The following is a 17,689-nucleotide window of genomic DNA, read 5'->3' as shown; positions in this document are numbered from 1 at the left end:
ATTGTAAATATGTAAGTGGCTATCTCTGTATTATTGTAAATTTTGTAACATTGTAATGCCTACATTCTGTAACATCGTAAGTTTCGCGTATTCTTGTTGCTGTGCCCGGTTACCTCCGGGTCTGGTGCGCATTATAAATAAATAAACAAACCCATCGTCAGTTTTTTTTTTATTTTTATTGTGGCATGCCATTTTATTCTGGGCCAACTAGGCACCCATGGACCAGAACAAATCTCGCACAGGGTGCTGTCAGACCTGGGGCCGGCATTGTAAGCAGACTACGTTCAACCTAAAATATATTAATTAACAGGAAAACGTGTGCCTCAAATTCACTGTCAACACCACCGTCGAAAGGAAATACGCAATATGAAGTCATTAGGGATTTTTTCGGAACAAAACAGCAGCTCTATAATGCCATTCCAAACAATGACCACCTCTGTCAAATAAGGTTTATATTGGCTTGATACCGGTGTTGCTATTGGACACTTTCAACCTCACTTTCTCACCCTAACAAACAGCCCCCCGCCCCCTAAAAAAAAACACACCTTCGTGTGCTGGAAAAAAAACATTACACTGTGACAATAGTAAAGCTGTGGGAGCCTCTGCATTGTTCGTTCCCAGAGGGGGATGGGAACATACATCGTGCAGGTTACCAGACACAAGCTCCGCACATACCTTAGCTTCGTTCTCCCTGTCTTTCACAACATTCCTCTTCATGTTGCTGTCCCCGCTCATAGACATGTGGAAGCCTGAACCAAGACAAACATGTCTCCGCGCGCAGCACGCCGGTTCATGAAGTCTATTAAAACCCGCTCAACATTCAAACAAGTCCTGAATAAACCTTAACTCCCATGAGTCGACGTGCTAAAACTACATAGTGACGACACACCGCCGCACCAGTCCTTGATTTTGACTTTTCGTTGTTGTGCCTGTTTTGGACGCGGCAAGAAAAAAGACATTTCCATCATGCGTCTGCCGATAACTGCTCGTGGGCTTAAGCAACCATAGAAGGGGTTCGTCTGGAAATAGACGAAGGACTGCACGGACAATATTTCGGCGACCATTTATGCTCTATGATACTACTCGGGAGTGTACGTAAATGAGGCGGTTATCTTTGTCGCCATGGACCTTAATAAGGTAGGGCAGGCTAGGAAAATAATAACAAATATTAGGTCTTTGAGAAACGTTAATATGGATGGATCCAATAATTAAAGTTACATTTTAGGCAGCAGATACACAGTTAAAATAAACATGTGTATTTATATATTAATACTTTCTGTAAACAATACAAATTACTACTGTAACGAACCATTTCAAACGTTTGCCATTTTCTTTATGCAGTATATAGCAAATATCTCGATTCCAACATGGCCGTCCTGTACATCAACTTGAGATCCCTCTTCCTGGCGCTGGAAGTGGCGTCAGTGGTTAGCAACCGTCGCTTGGTAGAGAAGTAACGCTGAGAGTGGTGTGTGCGTGGAAGAGATACAGTAAGTATGCGATACCCTTAGGGCAGGAAGCGTTGGGGAATGGGAAGTTGTTTTGCAAGTCTCTTCTACATAGTTGGGGTGCACAAGGGTAAATGTCTTCTGCGATTTATCTTGGGTATGCTCCTTCCTCCCCTAGTGTCAGCCAATGTGCCACTCTGTGCTTTTTAGTCGTGTTCCATTTTTAAGGCTAGCCCAGTGGTTTCCAGCACTGACTGATATTTCATACCCCAGACAAGGGCCACTATGTCGTGCTCATTGGTAGTCCCTCTTCTGTATCTATCCCCCATGTCAGCTTCGTTTTCTTATGCTTTAGCCATTGTGTATTCAGTGACTCAAGACCGCTGGTTTCAGCTATTTTCAATATTGTGTACCTGTTCATGATTTTATCGTTTTACGAGCTTATGATTTTCTGGATGCTTGCCCTTTGGTTCTACTGATATTCCTATGGCCAGTGTTGTTTGGCGCTGACGTAACTGCCCACTCCGTTTCTTTTGTTGCACCTATTGATGTTCCTGCAAACATGCCTTTCTGTGTCTGTGTGCAAGGATACCCTGTGATGTAAAACCAACACTACATGCAATCTGAAATTTCATGAATAATAAAGAGGTGTTGCTAACACCCAACTGAACAGTACTATTTTACTGGCATCCAGGGATAAAAGCGCATCAGGGTTGCAACCCACACTGTGGTGCAATGACCAATGGGCCTATTGGGCTTTAGTCTTCCCCCTCCTACCGTCATGTTGATTTGAGATGGCTGGCCTACAGAACCGAGGCAAGACAGAACGCAGACTATTCACGGTCCCTGAGGCTGCACCGTTACATACTTGCCAACGTTCTGTGGGCAAAAAGATGTAGGTTTTTTCAAGTTTCAAAAACAATAATTCCCATCACAGGAACATACAAAGACAACAGGGAAAGATGTTGAAATGTTATAAATGTATAATTCTGAATGTTAATTCAACACCAAATTTTGCGTGTGATGGTGTTACACTCTGCCATTGATTTCACTGGTGATTCACCTAAGGGTTTTTTCGGCGAGAGTGCATGACAGAGTCACGTAGCTGTTATTTTATTTATTTATTCGGATTTATTTAAAGCGCACGTCAGCCCGGGGGCATCGTGGCGCTGTTACATGAATACATACATAGTCTGGTTACAATGGAAGGAAGATGGTTACAAAGCAATTTTCATTACAGGAAGCATTTTGTGTCGAACACTTTTCGTATCAGATGTGTGCGAGCTGAAGTGGGTGAAGGGAAGGTGGACTTAGTTGAATAGCGTGGTTTTTTGAGGGATTTGCGAAAGAGATACAGAGATGGTTCTGCTCTGAGCGAGTTGGGGAGGGCATTCCAGAGTTTAGGTGCTATGTGAGGGAAGCCAATGCCGCCAGCTTTGGCTCTTTTTACAGTGGGTACTTGGAGTTGGTTGGCGTGATGACTTCTTCTGGGGCGGATGGAGGAGTTCTTGGTTATAGTTTCAGATAGGTAGGGGGGTGCTGTGTGGTTGATGCATTTGTGTGTGAGGGTGAGGATTTTAAAGTTGATCCTTTCCTTGACTGGGAGCCAGTGGACGCGTCTTCTGGCCTGTGAGATATGGTCAGTTTTGGGAATGTGTAGTGCAGCACGGAGGGCATTGTTTTGCACTATTTGGAGCCTGTTTAGGTTTTTTGACGAGGTGCCTGCCAGGAGGGCGTTACAGTAGTCCAATCTGGCTCCTATAGTAGCTCTGGCTATGGAGAGGCAGTTGGGCGTGGTGAGGTAGGGCATTATGGCGTAGATGAGTTTGGTAGTCAGAGCAGAAGCTGAGGCAATGGCGCTGGTTTGTCTTGTCATTGAGAGTGTCGCGTCAATGTAGACTCCTAAGGTCTTGACGGCAGAGGAGACAGGAATGCTAATACTGTCGATGATCATGTGCGAATAATCGGGGCTGAGTTTGGTTAGAGTTTCGTTAGGGGCTAGGATGATGATTTCGGTTTTGTCTCCGTTTTGGCAGAGAACATTGATAGCCATCCATGTTTGGATAGTCGAGTAGATTTTGAGGAGGGCTTCTGAGTCAAGGTCGTAGTCTCCAGAGAGGGGGAGGAGGACCTGCGTGTCATCAGCGTAGTTGGTGTACGCTATGTTGAGGGAGTCCAGTAAGTCAAAGAGGGGTTTGGTGAATAGGTTGTAGAGGGTCGGTGCGGTGCAGGACCCTTGTGGGACTCCACAATCGATAGTGGTGGGGGGGGCGCTATCCTGGTCATGGCCCTGCCTTCAAGGAAGGATGTGATCCACGTGGTAGCCTTGTGAGAGAAGTGTGCAGCATTGGAGAGGTGCGATGTGAGAATGCTGTGGTCGACCAGATCGAATGCTGCAGAAAGGTCGAGTAGGAGGAGAAGGGCAGGTTTGCCTGTGTCCATTATTTTAGTAATTTTATTTTTTAAGTCTAGAAGAGCAGTTTCAGTCCCATGGCCTTTGCGGAAACCTGACTGTCTTTTGCCTAGGATGGTGTTGGCTTCCAGGTAGTGTTGGATTTGATTGTGTGCGGCTTTGTCTAGGATTTTAAGGAGAAAGGGGACGGTGGTGATGGGGCGATAGTTGTTAGGGGAGGAAGGATCGAGAGAGGGTTTTTTTAGGAGCGGGTGGACCCAGGCTTCTTTTAGGCATTGTGGTACACTTCCAGATGCGAAAGAGGCATTGATAAAAGCCGTGATGATGGGGGTGAGGTATTCTGCGCACTCTTTGATTACGGAGGGTGGGCATATATCCCCTTTGCAAGTGGAGGGTTTGATTTTTTTTTTAAGGAGGTCCTTGACTTCCGTCTCTGAGACTTCTCTGAGGGCAAAAAGGGGTGTTTGTGAAGGAGAGTTGTAGGTGAGAGGTATGGGCGGGCAAGTGGGGGTGTTGAGAGCTTTGCGTTGGGAGGCTATTTTGTCTTGGAGTAATTTAACTTTGTTGAGGAGAGCAGCCTGGATGCCTGTACACCATGCTCCATCCTTGATGATTTCGTCTGGGCTGGAGGCTGGTGTGGTGAGTTCTTTGAATATGGAGAAAATTTCTCTTGATTTGGAACTGGCATTAGTGATTCTCTGGTTGTAGGATTCGGATTTAGCAAGGAATGTGGCTTTTTTGTAGGTCAGAGAGATCTCTTTAAAGTCATTAAGCGAGGATTGGTTAGGCGCTGCTTGCCATCTGGATAGGGCTTTGCGTTTCTTAGTGCGAAGGACGGATAGTTGTGAACCAGGAATTGCAGTGTATTGATTTTTTCCCTTTTTTTTCTTCTAGCGGGGCAATGAAATCGATGGCTTGAGTGAGTGTGCTGGAGTAGATGTTGGCTAGAGATGTAGGGTCAAGGGGGAATGGATGCTTGAGTTGCGGGGTATCAAGGAGAGGGGCGAGGTTGGCAGCAGTGAGTTTTTTGGAGCTTCTTACTTTAGCGGGTGGGGCATGAGTTAAGGTTTTATGAGTGGGCGTGGTAGGAATGGTGAATTGGATGAGGTGATGGTCCGTCCATGGAAGGGCTGAGATGGAGGTAATTGCAGATGAACAGTTTTGATCAGATAGCCAGTCAATGGATCTGCCTTTGCTGTGAGTGGGTGCAGTAATTTTGTGTTCGAACCCCATGTTAGATAATTCTTTGGCTAAATTTGCGGCTGCTTTGTCCTTCGGGTCAGCTAAGCCAAGATTAATGTCCCCTAGAAGGATGCTTTTGGTGGTGCTTTTGAGGTTGTTGCCTATGTTTTGGAGGAGTTGCTTTTGGTAATCAAGGGGAGATCCTGGTGGTCTGTAGGTGATAAAGAAGTTTATGGTGCAATTAGGTGAAAGGGCTAGTTTGGCAGTGAGGAGATCGGCGTTATTGTCCCATTGTTGATTACACATTCTTATGGAGAGGGTGTCCTTAAAGATGAGGGCGACGCCGCCACCAATTTTTAAGTTTTTACGGTCCTGTCTAAGGATGGTATAGTTTTCAGGGAGAGCGAGGTGAATGGAAGGACTGGAGGCTTCATGGAGCCAAGTTTCGGAAATGGCAAGTATGTCGAGATTGTGGGTGGTGATAAGGTCATTGATTTCAATGGCATGGGCATGGACAGAGCGCACGTTGATGAAAGCGCATCTTAAGTTTGGATGTAGAGTGTGTGTGTTGGTGGTGCTGGGGGTGGGCGGTGTGAATTTGGGTGTGTGAGGCTTGGGCGTGGCACATGCAGTGTGATGCGAGCTAAGGTAGTGCGCGTGGTCAGGGAAGGAAGTCTGGGCGGCTGAAGTATGGGTGCGAGAGCTGAGTCTGTAGTTCCTGTGGAGTGTGGAGTACTGCGCAGAGTAAGGAGGTGTTTGGTGCGAGTTCTTAGTCTACAGAGCCTGAGGTGGAGTGGGTGGTGTCCGACCGGATCGGTAAGGAGGTTGAATGTGGGATGGAGTGCATATGACGGTGTGTTGTGTATGAGATCAGATGGTGGGGTAGGGCAAAGGTGGGCATGTTGGTCTGGGTGCACATGCAGCATGTTGCAGGTGGCCAGAAAGGAGAGGGATGTGAGAAGGATGGAAAGAGTGGAAGGGAGGTATGTAGGCGCTTTGGGGTGTGGGCTAGGGGGCTGCATTGGTAAACAAGAGATGTACAGGTAGGTGGGCAAAAACGCTGTTGGTCAGATCACAAAGTAAATCAGGGCAGTTTGGGGCAGTCAATATCACAAAAGAGCAATTTGACCAAGGGGCACAACACTACTGAAATGTGGTCTGTGGGCGACCATAGGGCACAATACAATTCTAAACTGGTCTGTAGGCGACCATGGGGCACAACACAACTGAAGTGTGGTCTGTGGGCGACCATAGGGCACAATACAATTCTAAACTGGTCTGTAGGCGACCATGGGGCACAACACAACTGAAATGTGGTCTGTAGGCGACCATGGGGCACAATTCACTTGTGGGTTACCGTGAGGCACAACACCAGGCATAGCATGAACCATATAACGATCAAAAAGCACAACATAGGACAATGGGTGACTGATCCAGGGCATGGGGCATAGCACGTGACAGGGGATGTCACGTCAGTGGATTGGTCTGAGTCCAATCAAAGTAATCACCTACCAGTCCACTCTATAGACAGACTCATTAATGTGTTGCATGCTTTGTCCTGGAGCCTACCTTAGAGTCACATAAATTACTTGCCACTATAAAAAGAAGTAGGAACTGTCACTGGAATCTGTAGGCGATAGAGTAGCCTACTGCCTAAAGTTATAGGGTTGGCAAGTATGATGGCACAGACGCCTATAGAGGGAGTTGTGGCGGGGCGGTGATATGAGTTTCCAGGGACAGGAATGAGCATGTTACAAGGTTGCTAACATGACCCTTGGGACCCCGCTACCGGAGTGGTCACTCGCAGGTCCTCATGTCTGCGATTTCACCAGACACAAAATGTCTGAGCAATTACATTGGACTGCATTACATGAACAAATAGACACACACTACTGGAAGCCGGATTATACGAAGGTGTATGCATGCATATTTTATCCTTGACAGTCAAGGTATCACTTAACTTCATAATCATGCAAACGTTTTGGACCCATGAGGAATCTTTTTGTAAACGAGTTCGTGCACCATTAAGTTCTGGAAATACAATTGTTTACAAAGATGGCACACTGGTCAGTTACATTATGCTTTATTATAAATCTGGTTGGATTTAATTTTCCATGAATTTAGTAATAAATATGGACTATAAAACTTCACAGATAAATTATCAAACTTGAGAATCCTTTTAAAGAGAAGCCACATTAATGCCAAGAAAGAGGGAAACAACGTTTCAGTGAAGAGCTTTAAGTGTGCTCCTCTGGACACATCTTCAAAAGTTGCATTTTTCATGTGTTCATCTTTAGACTGCTTCTGGGGCATAAGCATGCCTTTTGATCTGGGCTATCTATGTTATTGTGTTGCTTGACATGCATTTACAAACGAGAATACGTATATAATAACTGCACACCAACCAAGCATATTTCAAACAGTTAATATCCAAGTTATGCACGGATCTGGGTTGTGCCTTCAGCCCTGCACATGAAATGAATGCCTCACTGCTGACGTCAGGAAGCATTCTCACTACTCTGCTGGAGAGCAGACATCTGCCCGGCTCAGTGAAAAATTGACCCACTCTTTAGACTCTGTTCCTCCGATCCTAGACAATAATCATATCAAACAGGCTTCCATATGCTTGTGACGTTTTACCCTCAAAAGCCACTCTGTGCGACTTTCATTGCACCACTTAGCACTGAGCAGAGTCTCCGTTATACCTACTGTATAATACACAGCACCTCTAATGCATCCCTTTTCTTTGCCTCTTGAAAGGCCAATCGTATCCTGATGTTGACCTGTCCTTCCTTCGGGCAAGTGCAGACCACATCATTGCTGTTGCGCGTTGCCTGGCCACGTGCCTTGCCTTCACTGAATGAAAGATGAGCGGGAGCCGTCTGCACTTGAGCTTGCAGTCATGTTGCTGGGCACTTGGAGGATGGTCCAACAGGGGCACCTAAGTGAACCTAGCCAGCAGCTCTTTGGAAAGGGCTGCAGATCAGCAGCAACGTAACAATCTCACTTTCTGGTTGGGTGAGCAAATATTCCACCGGTCCTACATTAATATCAAAACACGCATCCTTTCCCCCTGCAGAGGACGAATGCATCATTCCAGTCTGGAATACTACACTGGTGTGTTTAGGAGCCTTCCCACAAACACGTCCAGAAGGCTAAGACCACAGATGCCTGGGTAATACAATGCTTAAAGCAATGTGTTCGGCATGCCCAGTGTAAAGTGATCTCTCCACTCCCCCCTTGACAGCTGCGCACATGCAATTGAGCATAGCACACTTCACTCAAAACGACAGTTTGGCACCTGCCCAGGTTATCTCAGGATATATAGTGGGTGTGTCCCAATTTTTTGGTGAAGGGGGATTGGGCTGCGTAGGGACTGTATATGCAGTAAACAAAACATATGCAGCCCAATTACCTCTTACTCAGTCTACCTTGATAGCTGGGCAATGGGGTGTAAGAATGTGTTGTCTATTTCATGAACACAAAATTACATACGAAAATCATGCCAAATCTTTAAACACAATAAAAACAAAATGTATTCATATAATATATTTAAAAAAAAACATGATGTTGGTTCTAGGTGCTTTCCACAAGGCACGTCGCACACCAAAATCAACAGAAATATTCGTTTTTACAAACCTAATCAAAGGTGCAGATGAATTGGGTTAGTATGTGACACAAATGAATTGTAAATTCTTCAACATTTTCTTACAGGGGAAAAACCGTGAATGTAAGAGACCGTTGTTATGGTCTCTGTTTAGCTTAGACAAAATCTCTTTCTGTGTCTAATGGATGTCTACATATGTTTCGGCTAGAGTCCCACGTTGACACCATCCCTGGTGTCTTGCTCTTCTAATTTAAGCCCTCTTCAGGACAGATAATTTCTTAATTGGATGACATAATGTTCATATATTGTCCAATGGTTCAAAGCTTGCAATTGCCGTGGATAGAGAGTGACAAAGTACAGAAGTTGCACATTAGTGGTTTTAAAAAGTTAAAATTGGCATGGTTCCTACATTATAAGGCTTCCGTCCCCATATATACATCCCACTGACCTGGTCAGTATCCCATTGTTAGACTGGAGCTTATTTTCATTAATATGAGGAGATGTCTTCCTTCTTTTTAGGCTGTGTTATGCTGTAGCCTCTATCTACCAGGTTTATCTCAGACAGGCTTAAGCGGCACATGCTAAACAGACTGATTTGTTATCCTGCTGGAGCAACACAGTTTCGATTCCGGGTCCGTGCTTAGAAACCTCTGGGTAAGCATTTTATAAATAACCAATTACAAAGTTATGGTACTCGTGCCAGAAGGTTTTAGCTGCCCAACATGGGGCTTGGTCATTTTTAAATGAAGACGCCATTTACCTGAATGAGCTTCCAGAACAACTGAGGCCAAAGGCTATCGAAACAAAGTAAGGGGAATTCTTACAAGCTTAGTGTCTGCGATTCAAAGGTGCTCTTGTGGGTGCACGGAGCTGCTGGTGCCCCTTCAGGTAAGTTCTTTATTTGTGCGGTGAAGACGCGTTCCTCTCACGTCACGCTGACAGCTCTGACACTAGAGCTGGGGTGCACAAGGCAGAGCTGGAGTCTTTTTCACGCAGTCCTGGCCACGCGCATGCCTGTCATAAATCGAAATGATGAGATGCATACATGCCAACATTTCAACCTACCTGTGCGGGAGATTACGTCAGAAAAATCGGGAGACAAAGATTTTCCCATATGAATGCATTGGGCAAAGATTAATTTTAGGCGGGAAAAATCATGAGTCTTCCGCCTAAATCGGGAGGGTTGGCATGTATGCAGATGAGCCATTAACACGCCCCTTGGATGCTGCAGTGCTCTGCTCTCTGGGCCTCAGGCAGACAGGCCTGACAATCCGTACTGCTGTCAGAAAAGTCAGTAGGCGGTAGGACTGCTTAAAAAGCTGTATCCTACCGCCTAAATCGGTAGGGTTGGCAAGCATGCTGTTAACAAAGGCCCAGGAATTACTAACGTAAAGCATTTCATTGTTAGCAACTGCATTCGTATGCATACATTTTTAGCCAATTGAAATCACGATGGGGTATTAGCACTTGCATGTCAGGGGAGTAATTGGAAGGGTGCTTGTTATGGGTGGACCGCACGTTGTATGGGTTTGGGTGTGCTAGTGTTTTGGAGTGGAGGTGTCATGACATCGTCATGACTCTCCGTTAATAAAAGGGGCTCTGCTGGGACGCTGGCGGCAGTGCAGCAGATCCCCAGGAAGTGGCAACTCGTGTCTGTGTCATTCTTGTGGTCTTTAGGTTGCCGTGTGACTATGGCCTTATCCGACAGCCCGGCTTGGGTGCCCACAGAGCCGAGGCTGTCACGTACTGGGTACCCCCAGTCTATGAGTCCTGATCCGGTATCCCGGATCCAGCAGGGTGCTCCCTGTTCACTTGGGTGCTGCGTGCCCGCAGCTAAATTGGTCTGCCAGGTGATCCTGGCGCTTGGTGTGTCCCACCCCGGTGACCGGAAGCGCGCCACCACAGTGCTGGGGCCGGAGACGGCTCATTCTCCCTGCAGTCCTTAAGTATGGGTGTGTAAAGAAGTTAGATTCCCCCACACCAGTATGTGTGCCATCCCCCCACCCCAATTGCTGAAGTTAGCCCCCCAACATTTGAAGAGTTAGTCTACCCACCCCCCTGAAAGTTTAGTCTAGTTGCACACCTGAAACTACAGGCACGCATGTAGATGTTCTTGCCTAAGTTGTCTGTTGAATTATTATTAAAATCCTGAATCACCAAGCAAAAGGAAAGTCACTTTAGATTATACATTGCCCAAAGCTCCCACCTCCTCCCCCACCTGGTCACCTGCCCCATTACATTTGCGGTTTCTTTCCTCCCTGAATGACAGAACATCTATAGACCAAAATCCTCGCCCGCTGGTGCCCCGAGGCACCTCCCTCTTACTAAAAGCTCAGGCAGCAGAGCCATTCCTGTTTATCTTTTTCGACGGACTGAGCTAAAAACAAGGGATTGACAGGCAGTGGGTCTGCCGATAATCGTAGAAAGGTGCAGTTTTCCAATGAACGCTTTGCGAAGGCGACTCCCAGATCTACCTCTCAGCACAGAAGGCAGTACGGACAAGTACATTTGAAAATCTCGCAGAGACAGGAGTCCTGAAATATATTTGCGTCTATATTTCCCTCACCGAATTATAGGCGGAAGGCTACTAGGTCGTCTTACCCCAGCCTGTCCATGCATCGAGATCAGAAGCACGGCCATGTGCATACCAGGGAGAGAGGTGCGGGTTGTCGGAATCATAGTAGACGCGACTGTGCAACCGAGAGGCCAGTCCCCAGAGCCCCTTGTGTCTAAAGCAGAGCTAAAACTCCTTGTCACGGCCCGGAATGCAGAGGCTCCAGGTAACGGGCGACATGCAAGCAAAGTGACTGCTGAGGATTCCGATCCTGACACAAAAGGGCGGTATATTTCCAAGGAAGCATGCCCAGGTTTGCTGCACCATATTTCACGGACCACGCACTTCCTAGCCAAAGACTCCGAAGACAAGGAAAACGATTTTCTCAGAATATGACATCACCGCCCCCTTGAGACTGCTTCTAATGGATAACATACCTAATGCCATTACAGTAAAGTAGCAAGACGTGGAAGAGATGTCACAGTTCCTCTCCAAGCGGTAACCAGTAACGGTAGAGGTGGGGGGTTGATTGTCATCCTTCCCAGGCCATATGGGGACCCCATTGTGGGGTTCTATTTTTCTCTCATTATGTGCTTTCCTACATTGTTCGGGGTGGGGGGGGGGGGGGGTTGGGTGCTGTTTCTTTTCTATACTTTATTGCGTATGGTTAATTATTGCTACGTTAATGAAAACAATAGGTTTTTTTTTTAAATACTTCACTTAGACAGAGACGCTATCCTTCAGGAGTTTCGTAAAGCCGGCTGCTATGAGGTGGGCAATGCAAAGATACATATCTTCCCGGATTTCACCCTGGAGGTGTAGCGACAATGGAGAACTTTTTGTGCAGTGCGACTGCACCTTTCGGGAACTGAATATCAAATACATAATGTTTTATCCAGCAAAGTTGAAAATTATCTCAGAGGGCAAATCCTGGTTCTACACGTCACCGCAGGAGGTGTACGCCTGGCTAGATTCAACAGCATTGCGCCCGGGACAGTGGGGGGGGGGGGGGTGCGGAAGATGCTCCACAACCTGGGAATTCGGAGCGATTTGGGATATTATGGGCTTGTACTTCAAAGTGTGACCTGTGCAAGGGTCTTGCAGACTGTAAGTGGTATGCGGATGGAAAAGTGATGTTTATTTGGGAGGCGGCCTGGTGGGCTTAGCTCCCAGACCTACGGTTGTCCATTCCTAGGAGAGGGGAGTAAGGTGTATGGGGGAAATGGGGTGGGGTGGTTGGAGGACAGGGGGATGGACAAGTGGGTGGTGGTAGTTAAGGGGGAGTTGGCTGGGGTTCAATGCAAGAGGGGTTTAGGGTTTATGGGTAGGAGGCGGGGGTGGAGCATTGGTGAGGAGGGGGGGCAGTTTCAAAGGTTACAGGAACGGTTAACCAGTGGCTAATGGTTATTATGAGGGGGTGGCCGCACAAGCAGTTGGGTTACATGTGTTCAATTTGAGGGGGTTAGTGATCGAGTTGACAGTGCAGAATATGGTGAGAACTCTGGTACAGTATGGGTGCAAACTAGGGGAGGGTGATTGGCAGACCGTATCTAATATGAGGGGGATAGCTTGAAAATTGGGACCTGGAACGTCCGAGGCCTAGGCAAAAGGCTCAAATGCCAGCAAGTGGGGGTGTTCTTGAAACACCACAGGGTTCAACTGGCCATGCTCCAGGAAACACATATGGTGCAGAAAGATTTGGACTCCCTTAGAAGACGGTTGGCGGGACAGTCGTGGGGACGCCTTACTCGTGCGCTAGAGGGGTCCTGATTTGGTTGGCATTGGGGGTTCCCGTCCAGGTGGACAAGGTCTTGACTGACGATGTTGGGAGGACGATGGTACTCTTGGGTACATTAGAGGGGAGTATGTGTGGGTAACTCCTCTGCGGCCAACTTGATGATAGAGACTATTTCCCCTCGGTACTAGACCTGGTTGGGGGGATACAGGAAAGGGCTGCTCATATGGGAAATGGGGGGCTTTAATTGCCTTATGTATCCAGATATGGATAGTTCAGGAAAGACCAGTCTACTAAAGCAGCCGGCGGCAGCATCACTGCGGAGGGTAGTGTGGGACCTGGATTTGGTGGAATTGTGAAGAGGGTCACATGGGCAGGAGAGGGGCTTTTCCTATTTTTCGGGTGCACACGGTTCTTACTCTCGCCTAGACTACATCTTTGTGGGGGCAGAAGATTTTTACTCCTTTGACAATCCGGAATACCCCTTGGTTTTGCAACTGCATGGACTGCGGCGGAGACCACTGACACGATTATGAAGCTTACAAGCTATGGCCCTGGTGTTCTAGGAAATGCTACGGGGAGAGAGAGTGCAGTTCTTTGAGATTAACGAGGAGTTGGTGGAGGCAGTGGGGACCCTGTGGGAGGGTTTTAAGGCTACAATCGGGGGAGTTTGTTTATCCAAGGTAACCGGGGTGATGCAGACATTACACAACGTGTTGTGGAAGATAGAAGAGGAGATGTCACATCTGGTGAGGTATTTGGCAGAGGGGCGGCAGGCAGGGCAAGAATTGGTGAAGGTATTGGCTTCTCCCTGGGAGGTGCATGCTTCGTTATCGAATTTTGATGGGAGCAGGTGGGATGTGCGTATACACAGGGAAGAGGATAAGGCGGGCGGTTACTCACCTAGTTAATCCAACGGGAACAACCTTGGCACATCATCACGCAAATCGGGTGGGAATTGGGAGACTTGGCCAGTACCCATGCAGGGATTAATGAGGTGTTCCGGTTTTTGTAGCAATCTTTGTACACAAGTGAGGGGATGTACACCGTAGCAGAGGCAGATGAACTACTGGACTTGATTCAGCTGCTGGTCCTATAGGGAAGGGCTAGGTGGTCCTATTGAGGAAGCTGAAGTTGTGTACTACAATCTATGCAGAAGAGAACTCTGGAAAGCAATGGTTTTCCAGTTCTACTTTACATAAGCGGACCTCCTGGTCTCTCGGCTTAAAAAACATATACGATGAGGCCTTCGAGACAGGGGTTCTCCCTACCTCGATAAGGGAGGCGGTCAGAAAAGTCCTATTTGACCCCTCCGGCCCGGCCTGCTCATCCTATCGTCCCATTTTGCCACTAAATCTCGACACTAAGATTTTAAGAAAGATCCTGGCCACCAGATTGTCTAGGGTGACGGAATACTACGATTAACTTATGCCGCCGGCATCATGTGATGGATCAGATGAAAGACGCTGAAGGGGAAATGGCATTGGCATTCTTTGACACAAGGAAGGGCTTCGATTCATTGGAATGGGAATGGCTAATTAAGATTTTGGAAGCCTTTGGGTTTGGGGATAACATCTGCCGGTGGCTACGGCTTTTATACAATAGACCCGTGACAAGGGTAAAAATAAATAATTGGGTTTATCAGCAGTGGGCGCTGGGGAAAGACACTCTACAAGGGTGCCCGGTATCACCAGCGTTCTCCATGGCATTGGAACCTGTGATGAATCATGCAGGTCCCTCACTGAATCCCTGCCTAAAGTCTCCTTACAGGTGGCCAGGGAAAGGGAGACGCTTCCTGATCCTGACCTTGGGGTGGTGTACTGCAGGAGGATCACCTGGGAGGAGACCAGGCCCAGGGCAGTGAGGAGATCCCGCAGGATGAGACACTATTTGTCTTTGAAAGGGAGGAACCTTTTTCAGGTACCAAGGCATGTAATGGCTTATTACTTGATGTATCTGAACTACACATTTGATTTGGGTACAGCTGGTGTGAAATCTCTAAACATCTTAAGAAAGGAAAGGCTGTTTGAGACATTTAAGGTTACAAATCTCCTTTACGCCACGAGGTACAGATAAAGGAAACGCATAAATAATGACTTGAACAAACTGCCTTCCCCTTTCCATGTAAACTCTTGTGACCTTTCCTTAAATGCATGTAAGAGAAGTAAATCTGCATTTAAAAATAACAAGAAAGCCTGATTTTGTTGGTTGGGACTACAAGCCCCGTAATACCCTAAGTACTGGGACGAGGAAGAGGGCCCAAGAGCAATGTTGCAGGAGTAGTCAGCTTGTTCAGCATAAGGACCCACACCTGAGGGACGCAGAGAGGGTTACCCTCAAGTGCAGGCCATTAGATAAAGATGTGACTGGAATAGTCGTAGCAGCAGCAGAGCAAGAGCACGTTGTTGGCAAGCAATCCACGCAGAAGTTGGTGGAAAGAAGGGATGACGGGAATTTGACCAAGCAGACTCCAGCTGCCTGTCCAGAGAGGGTCCTGTCCCCACCCATCCCTCCTAAATCTGAAGTGCAGAGGTTGTGTAGCAGAAAGCGTGAAGGGAGACTGCTTTTCCCCATGTGAACATGATTGCAGAGTTTGTGCAGCAAGGAGTGTGCCGGGGACCGTGGCTGAAAGGTAGTGTACAACCGACGGTCCCAGGAGCGAGAGGAGCTCCTTGACTGCCTGACTGGGTCGAAGACTCCTTCACTGTCGAAGGGTGTGTGCCCAAACAAAATCAGAAGCAGTTCAAGTCCTGCAGCACATGAAGGGAGCAAGACGGAAGCCGGTGAGTGATACCGAGCATTCTGATCCCTTGCGCGAACAAAGGCAGGCAACTGTAGCCAAGCAGAATCAATCGCGTAAGAGTGAAAGTCATGATAAACCGACCGTTGATTGTCGGATACTGGGAAGATGCAAAAGTCGCAATTGCGTATGAGTGAACGTCTTCCATAGCACTTGTGTAGGAGTAAAACACTCTGAAGCACGTTAAATGAATATCAAAACTTCTGGAAACAGATGAGACTTGTTGCGTGTGCTTAAATAGTGATTCTGAGGTAAAGGTTAACCGAAGAGTCAATTGTGAAGCTATTGAAGATAATGTAGCACTGAAGTTAAGTAACTGAACATTGATAATTGGGAGTTATGGGAACAAGCATTGCCCAAGCCAAGAGTGAAACAAGTATTTCCCAAAGCCAGGGATACCAGTAGTACCGAATACAAGTATCGTACACGCATCGTCTTCAGCCAAAAGAGACTAACAACAGGCATACAAGTAAGCTGCTTTGGTGGGCAGAAAGCAAATAAGCAAATGCAAGGTTGTAAAAAGGTGAAGCTTGCTGATTGGTTGTTGATGTTACAGAAAGTCAAGTGGCAAAGAGGCTGCCCTTTTCACAAAGTGAATGTTCAGAAGAAAAATGTCTTGCTTACTTGGCAGCGTTGAGAGGCACTACAGTGAATCTGGTAATTTCTGAAAAGTTGTTAAAAGTCACAAAGGAGCAAACTGCTGTGGCTGTGGTGAATATTGATGTTGCAGAAAGTTAAATGGCAAAGATGCTTCAGGAAGAGTGCCTTGCAAACCAGAAGGTGATTAGGAACACTGATGTGCCTACTGTCTTTGCTGAAAAATTGCTATTAATTATAAAGTTGCAAACAGTTTAAGCTGTGGTAACACTTTTGGTTGTCAGTAGATTTAAAACTTCAGAAGCACAGTTGAATGTGGTACACTATCGGGCAGGTGAGTGGACCCACATGGTGAAACCTTGTAGAGGTTAACCTGGTATGAGAGCTATCTATGTACAAGCAGAGGTGCTGAGAAGTTGACCTGACAAAGATACACATTGTCATGTATCGTGCTATAAAAAGAGAATTGAGAAAAGCTAATAAGCTGTGTTTCATTTTCCAGAAGTTGTTTCTTTGAATCTGACAAGGAGCGGTATTGCTTCTTTGGCATTTATAGGTTGTGGCAAAGTATCTTGACCCAGAACATCACTGATTTGTATTTATTTATAAAGCGCAACCAGGCCCGGAGGCATAAGGGCGCGTAAGTTCATTTGATGATTTGATATCATTTGATGAAGTGGAAATCATCATTATTCAAAGAAGAAGAGAAATCTTTGTTTATTGAACATTGTTTAGCAGAACAATCTTTTGATAAAGTGAAGGAACCAAGAACTGAGTAGAAACTTTGTTGCAAACCCGGATTTCCTTGTTTCTTTATGTTGAACGTTGAAACCTGGGGACGGGGAGCTCCCTCAGGTTATAAAGAGAGTCTGTGAATTTATGAGAAATACAGTTGTTGATATTATTATGAATTGCCACATATGTCTTGTGTACTTTATGTTTAAGTGTGAGGGCCAGATATCATTTGTTAGTGTTTCCTTTCGTTTTTTATAGGCATGGAAATCCTGTCAGGGTAGGGACAGTGAGGCATTGTTGAAACTTATAATTTAATAAAATGGCATATTTTGTGAAATCATCCAAAAGTTGTCTGCCTCACATTTCTAACCCCTCACATAAATTAGAAGTCTCAGCCGTCATTTGTACAGAACCTAGATTTTATAGCCACCACTAACACAGCGGAGCAACAGATGGTATTTCTTCCTATGAAAGGAAAAGAGAAGTTGAGACTGACTTTAGAGGTTACTCTCAATGGCTCAAGATTTAGTGAGGGATTGATTGAAAGTGCAGGACCAGATGGTTACAACCATTTTTCTGGTACCTTAGGCATGATACCACCACCAGCACTTGGTCAAC

The 17,689-nt window shown here is 46.5% G+C and overlaps 2 protein-coding genes across 3 annotated transcripts in view; one reads left to right on the top strand and one right to left on the bottom strand.

The window, feature by feature from the left end:
* The window catches only part of FTO (FTO alpha-ketoglutarate dependent dioxygenase), a 2,588,464-nt gene extending 2,587,632 nt beyond the window's left edge, over positions 1-832 (bottom strand). Inside the window, exon 1 of the mRNA XM_069639585.1 lies at positions 676-832. Coding sequence (XP_069495686.1) covers positions 676-741 — 66 coding nt within the window. The 5' untranslated portion in view covers positions 742-832. The remainder of the gene's footprint in view (positions 1-675) is intronic.
* A 106-nt stretch (positions 833-938) lies between these two features.
* The window catches only part of RPGRIP1L (RPGRIP1 like), a 1,574,704-nt gene continuing 1,557,953 nt past the window's right edge, over positions 939-17,689 (top strand). For both annotated transcript variants that reach the window (XM_069639571.1, XM_069639577.1), the window contains exons 1-2: positions 939-1,137; positions 1,342-1,490. The gene's annotated coding sequence lies outside the window, so the exon portion shown is untranslated. The remainder of the gene's footprint in view (positions 1,138-1,341; positions 1,491-17,689) is intronic.

The sequence above is a fragment of the Ambystoma mexicanum genome, chromosome 1q (assembly GCF_040938575.1).
Source record: "Ambystoma mexicanum isolate Mex_15411 chromosome 1q, UKY_AmexF1_1, whole genome shotgun sequence".
NCBI lineage: Eukaryota > Metazoa > Chordata > Amphibia > Caudata > Ambystomatidae > Ambystoma > Ambystoma mexicanum.
The sequence above is the reverse complement of the archived record's forward strand: the minus strand, read 5'-3'. Positions and strand labels throughout refer to the sequence as shown.